The 12500-nt window shown below is 33.6% G+C and overlaps 1 protein-coding gene across 1 annotated transcript in view; it reads right to left on the bottom strand.

Annotated features, from left to right (window-relative positions):
• Positions 1–12500, bottom strand: part of Ndf (Nucleosome-destabilizing factor) — a gene marked incomplete in the record, with an annotated part of 40516 nt that overhangs the window by 25985 nt on the left and 2031 nt on the right. The window contains 3 exon segments of the mRNA XM_070122221.1: positions 392–472; positions 1418–1550; positions 2011–2090. Coding sequence (XP_069978322.1) covers positions 392–472; positions 1418–1550; positions 2011–2090 — 294 coding nt within the window.

Below are 12500 nucleotides of genomic sequence, written 5' to 3'. Positions count from 1 at the left end.
TAAGAAAATGGTTCCTCAAATTTTCAAATTATTCACCAAGATCTTTTTAAGACTAATTCTAAACCTTAACCTTGTATGAATGAGAGAGTGAGAGAGAGAGAGAGAGAGAGAGAGAGAGAGAGAGAGAGAGAGAGAGAGAGAGAGAGAGAGAGAGAGAGAGAGAGAGAGAGAGAGAGAGAGAGAAAGAGAGAGAGAGAGAGAGAGAGAGAGAGAGAGAGAGAGAGAGAGAGAGAGAGAGAGAGAGAGAGAGAGAGAGAGAGAGAGAGAGAGAGAGAGAGAGAGAGAGAGAGAGAGAGGGGGGAGAAAAAAAAAAAAAAAAAAAAGGATGAAGATAAAGATAAAAAAAGAAGAAGAAATTAAGAGAGAAAGAAAAAAACATGTTTCCCCTTACCTTAACCTTCTTCTCTTTGGATGGCGTGGTGACTACTTCTGCGTGATTTGTGTCATTTGTTCCCTCCTCGATCTCTGGGACCTGCCGGAGGAAAATTGCAAAAAAAAACAAAGGCATGAGCAGCGATATAAACATAGACTGAAAAGCAAGGTATACTGCAAATGAAAGATTATATCTACAATATTTCAAGAAGCGACGTAAGTATGAGACCACGACAACAGGCATTTCTTTTTTCCTTAAATTCTACATTTTCCTCCTTCAAGAGAACGACACACATATTTCTATTATACCTCCTTCCATTTCAGACCAATCTAAGAGATACATATACTCAAAATCACTCGATTTCACACTGAATTACAATTTTTTGCTAGAGCGGCATTATCATTTGCAAAGACCTAGCTCCATAATAGGTACAGTTACGCTCTGCTTACTGTCCATCCAAGCAACAGCTGTCCCTAAGAAACTTTTCCTATACACACTCCTACAATTCAAAGCGTGCATCTAACAATAAACTTATGTGGTAAAAGTGCATTAGTGTGGTAAAGTACATGCAAAAGCTAATTAATTATCTTTAAGGTGTTTATTATGACTTTCAAAACATGTGTATTATAGTTTATATATGCACTATACCACAGTTGGCAGCTCAATACCTTTATACATATTAAACTAGACAAGACATGCATGTTAAAAAACGAAACAAAAGAGGGAGATTATGTTACAAATGAAGAAAAGAGCAATACAAAATTTAGCAGGTGCTGTCTACAATCACATTAAAATAAGTACACATGCAAAGAACATTTGCACAGACCACAGTTGTCGAGATATGTTATATAGGTTGGCTAAATCCAAAATGACTTCCCGAAGTATAAAAACAAAAAGTTTGCAGGATATATTTCACAGATTGTATCGTGGACAGTAAGCTGAGCAGGACTTTTTCAAGCAATCTAGATTTCCAACTCACAAAAGCACTCAGTCATTTTATTCACCCTACAGAGACAAACGAAAAAGAGCGTCGCGGTGACTTACCGCAATATTATTTTCGCTAATGTACTGCTCAATGGCTCCAACTGCATCCTTGAAGGGAGTGGTTTTGTTGGCGTTCATGAGACGATTCTTGTATTGGAAATAGGGCTTCACGTTAGCCGACTCTATCCAGGCACTGCAAGGGAAAGGCGTCCCATTTTCACTCACATATGCATTTCTAGGCTAAATTTAAGAGATGCACATTAACTATTTACCTATCTATTTATTTATCTAGGAGAGAGAGAGGAGGAGATGGAGGAGAAGGGGAGAGAGAGGAACAAGGAGAAGGAGAAGGAGAAGGAGAGAGTGGGAGAGGGGGAGAGGGAGAGAGGGAGAGAGTTGGAGAGGGAGAGGGAAAGAGTGAATGGAGAGAGAGAGAGAGAGAGAGAGAGAGAGAGAGAGAGAGAGAGAGAGAGAGAGAGAGAGAGAGAGAGAGAGAGAGAGAGAGAGAGAGAAGGGAGGGAAAGGAGTAAGAGTGAAGAGAGGCATGAGAATGATACATTGAGAAAGAAATAATACAGAAAGAAAACCAGTGATACAAATCTCTGGAAAATCCTACACTAAACACAAATCCTTCCCTTCAACGTTTTACTTACTAGTTTTCACTGCCGAAGAAGTATATAAAGTGGCAGTTCTTCTTGCTCGGTTTCTTGACATTTTCCCTGGCTGGTATTATCTGGAAAACAAAAACAGAAAAGAGATCCTTTCATTAACTTTTGCAGAAAACACTAAAAATTGTAATATATAACACTTCTCAATATTTCAAACAGGGTAAACACACAAAGAAAGAAAAATTATAAGCCTGACAAACTGAGAGAGAGAGAGAGAGAGAGAGAGAGAGAGAGAGAGAGAGAGAGAGAGAGAGAGAGAGAGAGAGAGAGAGAGAGAGAGAGAGAGAGAGAGAGTAAGCTCTGATATACAAAGGCATCCATCTGCTTTAGTTCCCCTTGCATCCAGTACCCCTTTCTTTATACATCTGTACTTCTTCCTCTATCTTACTACATGCTACGGTGTGTGTAATTCTGTCATCTTTATTCAAATTACATTTCAAAATTTTATCAACAATAGCCCAGTTATCATCGAAGACTTCCCTTGGCCAATCTGCTGGACTTCACTCATACAAAAATAAGTTTATTTGTTTTCCGCTTTCAGTCAACAAGCAGCAACTTCTCAACAAAGCAAAATTACGAAACCAACTTAACATCTCCACAACTATGGCTTAAAGTGCATCCTGGTTTAGAAGTTTTCAATGAGTAAGTTACAAGCCATAGCTGTAAGTCTGGTGAAAATCTTGCAATCACAGCCACCAATTTTCAAACAAAATACTTTTATACTTAATCACTCTTGGACAGAGAAAAATGCTCATTCTTCTGTCATTTCCAGGACTTATCTTATATGCATTTATTGCAACTACCAGTTCTAATAAGTTGCTGATAATTCTTTTCATTTCATTGTCAGGTGGGCGATGGGAATGCATCTTCAGGCAAAAATTTGACCAAGGGATGGAATAATAGGAATATCACGCCAAGGGATATTGTTGCCAGGTAACCGGTCACAGGGACAACTCATCCAGAATGCACTTGAGCAAAGGGGTTCATTTGGAAGCTCCTGCAGGATTTCCACCAGTCCAGAAGGGTGGAGCATACTATCTGTGAGCTATGCCTGGGAGAGAACCATCACCTGGGAGGACACTGTCCACATGCAGGAACCTATTCCCATCAGCCAGGAATAGATTCCTGTGTAAAAGCAGTCAACTACCCTCTTGATACCAAATAAAAAATGATAAACAAAACTTCAGAGAATGGCCAAACAGCAAAAACACATCTGCATAACCAGGGTAAATAGCATTGCAGAGAGGGAACAAGCCTTCTTAATGTGAGCAAGGCCTACAAGCCACACAGCAGAGAGTTGCCACACAAGTAAGCCTAATGCCCAGATTATAATCCATGCACTTTCCATGAGGCACCCTGATCCCATTAGATGGATATCAATATTACAACCTAAACAGCAAATATAAAGCAAAACCAACAGTAGCCCCAAGGTAGCTTCCTAAATTATCAACTCCACAACCGTTGAGGATTCATTCACGCACAACCCGCTGACCACCTGACAACATGACCAGAGACAAGAGCTATAGAGCACCAACACTAACTTTATTTGCAAAACAGAAAATCAAATTAAAACTTCAGCAGTTTGATCACTTATACCAGCATTAACATCATTAATGGTGCATGAGAAAAGTAATTACGAAGTGATGAAAACGTAAACTTGAGGAGAAACAAGCTGTACAATCCATTCAAATTTTCTTATTAATCATCAAATGTGATAAAGCCCAGCCAGATAGGCCACTACCCATGTTTCAGCAGAAACCTAAATTTTTCAGTAACGTAAGCCAGTATGAACGTAATTAATGGTTCATGCAAATCCAAAGTACAAACCGTTGAAAACTTTTAAAAAATATATATTACTCAAGTCAAGTCCAATTTCATCATCAATTTCCAATTGAAATACACCCCCACCTTCCAGATGCCAGCATCTCATATCTAAATATCCTGTATATCTATATTCATCTATCCTATGTCTGTCTTTCTGTCTGTGTCTGTCTGTCTGTCTGTCTGTCTGTCTGTCTGTCTGTCTGTCTGTCTGTCTGTCTGTCTGTCTGTCTGTCTGTCTGTCTGTCTGTCTGTCTGTCTGTCTGTCTGTCTGTCTGTCTGTCTGTCTGTCTGTCTGTCCATCTATCTATCTATCTATCCTGTCTATCTAGGCTAAATACAATAGAGTACCATCATAATCACTTTCAGCATCGCTAATAATGTCATCCTATCAATAATTACGACCAACATTAACAGTATCATTCTTACCAACACTATCGCCATCATTCTCATTTTCATTATTATCTCTACCTTCATCATTATCATAATCATTACAATCTCAATTACCATTCTCATTATCATCATCATTAATAATACTATCCTTATGACTATCATTACTATTACAATTATCATTCTCATCATCATCATCATCAATTCATCATTATTATCATCATTATTATAATAAAATAACAAACAACAGCAATGACTAGCATACAAAATAATAATGATGATAAAAATCAATTAAAATAATAAAAAATGTACCATCGTCATCAATATCATTATTGTCATTATTTTTTCTTATTATCAATACTATCATTATTACCATTATCATTATAACTATTATTACCAACATAATAATTATCATTAATAAAAATGATGATGATGATGATGATGATAATAGCTACAATAACAATAATAATAATGATGATAATAATACTAATAATAATAATAATAATAATAATAATAATAATAATAATAATAATAAAAACAACAACAACAACGACGACAACAACAACAATTACAATAACTACAACAATAATAATAGCAGTGAAAGTGATAAAATTAATAGCAGTAATAAAAGATATCAATAATAAGAGTAGAGCTAATAATAATATTAATAATAACAAGAATAGTAAAGGTATAATAACAATAACAGTAATGGTAAAAATTAAAAAAAATAATAATAATAAAAAATAATAGCAACAACAACAACAACAACAGCAACAATAACAATAATAATAATAATGATGATAATATCATCATCATCATTATCATAAATAATAACAACAGCAGCAGCAGCAATAAAAGAACAAAATAATATCAATATTAATAATAATAACAGAAACATTAGTAGTAGTAGTAGCAGCAGTAGCAGTAGTAGTTGTAATAGTAGTAGAAGTAGTAGTAGTAGTTCTGGTAGTTGTATTTCTATTACTACTACTACTACTACTACTAATAATAATAATAATAATAATAATAATAACAACAACACTAACAACAACATAAGTAATATTAATAGTAGCAATAAAAGTAATGGTAATAATAATAATGAGTATTAATAAGAGTAATAAAAATAATAATAATAAACAATAATAATAATAATCATAATCATAATAATAATAATTATTATTATTATTATTATCATTATTATTATTATTATTATTATTTTTAACATTATTATTATAATAACAACAACAACAATAATAACAATAATAACAATAATAATAATATTAACAAAAAAATGATGATTCATCATTATTATTATCATAATTGTAAATATAATCATAACTATAATAATAATAATAATAATTATTATTATTATTATTATTATCATTATTATTATTACTATTATAATTATTATCATTATTGTTGTTATTATTATTATTATAACATTATAACAATTATATTAATACTAATTCTAATAATATTAATTATAATAATAATAATAATAATTATTATTATATCATCATTATTATCATCATTAATAATAATAATAATAATAATAATTATTATTATTATTATAATACTAATACTAATAATAATAATAAATCATAATAAAAATAACTAAAAACTATAACTAAAGCAATAATAGTAATAGTAATAATAATAATAACAATAATAATAATAGTAGTAGTAGTAGCAGTGGCAGTAATTGTAATAGCAATAGTAATAGTAATAACAATTTTAAGAAAAGTAATAATAATGATAATAATAATAATAATAATGATATTACGAATATCAATAACAATAATAATAATGATAGTAAAAATATCAATAATAACAGTAGTAATAATAAACGATTAGAGTAACAATAATATTAACAACAGTAACGATAACAATAATAATAATAATAACCAATGCCACCAGGAAAATGTCCCGTTCACTTTAGTATTTTTTAGTTAAATTTTTCTGTACATAGATGGCTCTGTCCATTAGATTTTGTGACCTCACCTTTCCTTGAAATAACGGGAAAATGTTTTTTTTTACTAATGCTATTAACAATGATACTGTTATTTTTATTATAAGCATTATTATTACTATATTGTTACTGACATTACTAACAGCAGTATTAAATACCAGAAAATATGATTGAAAATCAAGGAAAAAGGTAAACAGGCGAGACAGGTACTTCTTGTAACTGGCTCATTGGTGACCTAGTACTTGTAGAGCCATCTATATGTAAAAATAACTACTAAATTGAACACACAGTGGGCATGGCATGTACGCACAAGAGGGGTAGTAGGAACTTTTGGGTATGGAGGATGGATATCAGCAAATAATTTGAATGTAGGTATTGGAGGATGAATGAGTGAGCGGAACATTCTCTTGGGTCATGTCTAGGAATTTCGAGAGTTTCTGGAGGGATAGGAAAAGGAGGGTGTAGGAGAGAATGTTGAAGTCGAAGATAGAGTGAAACGTTTAGGTAAAATGAGGAGGAGAAGGGGTAGGCATCACAAAAGTGGTAGAGATTAGAGTATCTGAATTTAGACTGGAAAAGGTATTTGACTAGGGGAGTAGGGGAGTAGAGGTAGGATGGTTCAAGACTGGAGGGAAGAGAAACTGGGGGAGATGCAAAGACGTCCTGAGAAGATGGAAGGGGAACAGAGCAAGGGACTGTTTTGGAATAGGTAGAGAGAAAAACTTTTGTCGTTCTTCCTATCTGGCCTCACGTAGAGTGAGGCTTTGTTTGAATCTGAGAACTGCTACCTCACATTCGAGCTTATATGCAGGGCAGCTCCTATAAAATACATTATGAGAGCCACCACAATTAAAACATGTATGTGACTGAGCAGGGTAATTTGAACGGTCACAACCAGGTTGGGCACACAAGAGGGCAGCAGGCTGTGGAGCAACAGTATTTGGCTGGATGGCCAAAAAATCTTTGCCAACTTATTTTAGAAGACATTGTTGGAAGTGAAGGGTATTGTCCGAGTAAGGGGCAGTAGGGGGAATCACAAAGAATCAATCCCACTTGGCTGGGCCAAAGAGAGTACTCAAAAGGTTTGCAGAGGTGGAAGCAGTAGAAGGATGAGGGCAGTAGGAATGGGGTGGTATGAAGTGGAGTAGTTCTACGGGAAGGGCAATAAGGATGAAGAGTTGTAATGAAGGGGGTAGGGGAAGTCAAAGAAGCAGGCTGTGAAGTAGGAGATAGAGTGGAGAATGATGAGAGAGAGGAAGGGGTGGTTTCTGAAAGTTGAGCAATGACCTGGGTGGGTGGTTTGGCATGGATAGAGTTGTTAGTAGACATCAAGGAGGGGGTATTAGTATCAGTGGTCGAAGCTGTGGTCACAGGAGAGGCGGGGGTCAGAAAACCAATGCAACCAAATTAAGATAGGTATTTGATGAAGGGGCAAGAATAAAAGCCTCTAATAACGGTAGAACATCTCCATTTTTGGCTATGGTGAGCCTGAAATAAGTGGGGAAAAGAAATGGTCCTCCCCTCCGGGTTCCCATAAGGGGTATGGGCTAGGCCATTAGCCATGGCTCCCGGAAGCCGTTCATGACTGACATAGGGGCAGCCTTTCATCCTTTCAGCTCAGCTCTTACACCATAGGAAATGGACAGAAGATGGGGATGAAGAAGAGAAGGAAAAAGGAAAGGGGGGGGAGATAGACAAAATTAGTTGAAGTGAGGGCTGAGACCTATGGTAGGGTTAATCTCCTACATTGGGTCTCAGTCTCGGTCTCCTACCCCCCCCCCCCCCCCCGACTAAAATGAGCAATGATTTGGGAAGGGTAGAAAAAACAAAACAACAAAATAATGAAAATAAAGAATAATAAGAACAACAAAAATAACAACTACATCAACAATAACAACAGCAACAATAATGATAAAAACAACAAGAAAAATAACAATAACAATGACAATGACATGAATAATAATCATAAAAATAAAATAACAATAATAATAATAACAACAACAACAACAACAATAATAATGATAATAATAATAATAATAACAATAATAATAATAATAATAATAATAATAATAATAATAATAATAATAATAATAATGATGATAATATCAATAATAATAATAATAATAATAATAATAATAATAATAATAATAATAATAATAATATTAACAAAACTACTACTAAACCCAACAACAACAATAACAATAATAGCAACAATAAAAATAAAGATCAAAATGCAAAACAATGATGATGATAATGATTGTAAAAATACTAATATTAATACTACTAATATCATTAACTCAATACCAAAAACGACAAAATGATAACAATAACAATTACAATAACAATAATAAGAATAAAATGAAAATTAAAAAATAAATAAATAAATAAAATTGATCATAATCATGATCATAATATTAATGAAGATAATGATAACAATAACAATAATAGTAAGTAGTAGTAGTAATAAAAATATAAACAATAAAAATAAAAATAAAAATAATAATAATAATAATAATAATAATAATAACAACAATAATAGTGAGTAATAATAACACCTATAATAATAATAATAATAATAATAATAATAATAATAATAATAATAATAATAATAATAATAATAATAATAATAATAATAATAATAATAGTAATAATAACAATAATAATAATAACAACAATAATAATAAGTAATAATAATAACAATAATAATAATAACAATAATAATGATAACAATTATAATAACAACATTAATATTGATAATGTAAATAATTATAAACAATAACAAAAAAAAAAAATAATAATAATAGATATCAATAATAAAAATAATACTAAAAACTATAACAAAAAAATAAAACTAACAACTATAATAATAATATCAACATTAATAACAATAAATAATATGATTAATAAAAACAGGAAGAGCTATAACATTTAAAAAATATTAACAACAGCAACATAATGATATACATGTACTATACATATTTTAAATCTTTAACAAATATATTGTTACTTTTTATAATTCAAACACACCAAATCTACATGGAGACCTACATTCACATCCACACCCGCCCACCCACACGAGCATTCTCTTGTGCATCACATTATTTGAAGGAAATATAATTATATATATTATATAGAAAAATATTTTTGAATACTGACTTGTGCTTCCATTAACTTATCTAAACAATAAACAAAATAAAACCTTCTACTCGCATCGATTCTTCGTAGCCCGAGATCAAGATGGGAATTAGCCAGTTGGCAACGGTTGCTACCGTCTTCGTCTGGGAGGCGATTACCGTACATGCAGAAAGCCTCAGGTTCGTGCGGAAATGCAAAACATGTGTACGGGGCCTTCAAGTAACATTATTTTGTGGGTATACTATAGCAACAACAATACTACAATTACAAGATTCATGTGTAAACTTTCAACCTTTTAGCCTACTTACAAAATCAACAAATAAAATCAAGGAACTCTCCAAGCCTCTGACGACATGACGTGCAGGATGACAACCTTTACTTTTGCACAACAGTGAAACAAGGATATTATGAATTTAAAATCTGTTTGTTTTTCATACTTTACAGAGATTACCGGTTGAAATTTATGAAATCAGAAATCTTTATCCAATGGATCAAGGTGCCTCAATGCCTGCCCATGGACCGACATCCAGGCATTAGGCTTACCTGCGTGTGCACTGTAGGCCCATACAACACAAACACTCATGTGGGGTATCAAAGACTCCTTGCCTCCCTTTTCCATTGTTATTAACTCTCTCTGCGAAAGCATTTATTGCTATATTGACAATTTCCATAGTCTATATCCCTTATTTCTTATGCTGTATCCATATGGTAATAAACTGCTTACTTTGAACAGATTTCATATCATCTCTCTAGGTAGTCTACAAGAACAAGAATATATAACATTATAACACTGCAATGGTTCGATAAAGAAAAAAGAAACTTAAAGGAAAATTTGGACATGGAAATAAAGAAGTGAAGGAGCTAGCATTTTTCTAAATACTGAATGAATACAAGTAGCTTTTGAATGAAAATATTGAATACACAAAATAAAAAATACATTTCTGACACAAAATATTTGGCTTTCCTATATCATCATACACGTTATATTTTCATAAAACAATGAAGAGTATTCTCAAGAACACTGAAAATAAAGCCCCCTGATGTTCCTCATTAATAGCAATCAAATAACTCCTTTATCAATTTATGTACATGTACTACTTCCAGTAATCTATGCAGATTGTGGAAACTAGATTGATCCTTATCCCTGCATAACTACTAGTTCTATACAAAAACATCTTTTCCCCCCATTTTGAATATAAAATGCACTGTAAGAACTTGTACACTTTAAACAAAAAAAATGAATAAAAATTAAAAAAAAATAAAAAATCTCCTTAAAACAACATATCATAAATTCCAAGGAAGCAGAGCAATGGAAGGCAAACAGAAATTGCTATCAACTTGTTCAACAAGTCATGACATGCCCTTCACGACCAAGGGTTTAATCCCTGTGATTCGTGTGAAATGGCCAGTATGTCATGAAGAAAATTTGGCTTGAGGGCCAGGTGACATAAACATACCGTCATAAAAAATTTGGGGCAACAGGAAATGCTGTCATGAGAACTTTCGCCAGGGAAATGGGAATGACTCGCCACGGAGGCACAAACCTCTTGGAGGGTGATTTGTCTCAGTGGGCATTTAGGAAGGGCACTTTGCATTATTCCTATTGGTATATGAGTGTGCAATGTTCCATCTGCGAGCCATGACTGGAAGAGTGCTGGCTCCAGAAAGGACAATCTTTCCATGTTCAGGATCCTACTCCTGCCTGTCGTGACCAGTGGCACACGTTGAATTATAGAGAACTGAATATTACAAAAAATTATTACAATAACACAAATAATAAAACGACTTACTGACTACCTATAGACATGATATGAATACTGTTCAAAGAAAACACTCTAATACCATCTGGATACGGCATATCAAATGACAGATTTATACATTGGAAAATGGCAAAATAGCAACCCAATTTTATGCAGAAAAAAGATAACACTGCACATGAGTATTCGTGAGTGCCTGGCCTACAAACCACATAGCTGTGAGGGTGCCCAATCAAGTGAGCCTAATACACGGATTTTAGATCCCATGCGGGCAGCAAAGCATCCGAATCCGAGGGGTTAAGCAAATGGCTGTTGGCTACAAATGGTTAATACTGTCAAGAGTTAAATCACAAATCACAGTGCCAAAGTTAAGGATTCTCATTACATAAAAGATTCCCAAATAAACTTGTAAAATATCTATCCCTTAGTTTATGATTCTTTTGAATATACTTTTACCTAGATTCAATATGCGAGTTAATAAAAAAATATCCATTATATACATATCTAGTTCATCCTGACTTTGATCAATCTCATTTTAGCCACCCCTGTATCTGCCACAAGCCTACACACCTGTTGACACTCCAGCAAAAGTCAACAAACTACCACCATCATATACTAATGAGATGCAAGCGTATAACTTTACGTGGCGACCTGTCAGCAAACTAGAACTAAATTCAGTATCTCTACTTTGCCTCAACATACATGACGGAGGTTTGCTGGCCTCTGCTTCAGTCCCAAAGTCATGGAGACTGGAGTAATTGCCTGCCACTAGGCCACTAAAAGACTGGATTCTCAATTATAGGTCTTCCCTCATAAAGCACATTCATTTTCAGGCGCATGTCAATAGGACACTGTCAACAATGTACGAAATGAAAATTATATAGCGATTCTGAAACATACTGTTCCTCAAGTGACAATTATTGATTCCCTTTGCCGAATCTGGAAATCCATTGTACATTTTCTATATCAATTCATTAACACACACTGACATCACATTCTCCTATCAATATGTTAGTAAATATTAAGAATCAGACGAAAGAATGTAAGACAAAAAGGTGAGCAGACGCATTTACACATTAAAAAACATGATAAATAAATTCCAAAGAGTAAAATCAAAGCCGCCACCTCCTATCCAAATCCACATATCTACGCTAACCCACCTATATCCAGCGATGCACAAGCTAACCCATTTTCATTCGGAGCAATTAACAAAACCACAACAGAAGTTCCAACTAGATTTCACTATATGCATTCCAGCAAAACCAAGCTTCTGAGGATACAAGTTCGAGGCGCTATTCTACAAACAATAAATGTGGGGGAGGGTGTTAGCCTTTGCCACAGCATAAAGCGTGGAGGGTAAAACTTCACTTGATGGACCCTATTTCTGATCTATCACACATTTT

The sequence above is a fragment of the Penaeus vannamei genome, chromosome 5, assembly GCF_042767895.1.
Source record: "Penaeus vannamei isolate JL-2024 chromosome 5, ASM4276789v1, whole genome shotgun sequence".
NCBI lineage: Eukaryota > Metazoa > Arthropoda > Malacostraca > Decapoda > Penaeidae > Penaeus > Penaeus vannamei.
Note: the sequence above shows the minus strand (reverse complement) of the source record. Positions and strands in the feature narration are given on the sequence as shown.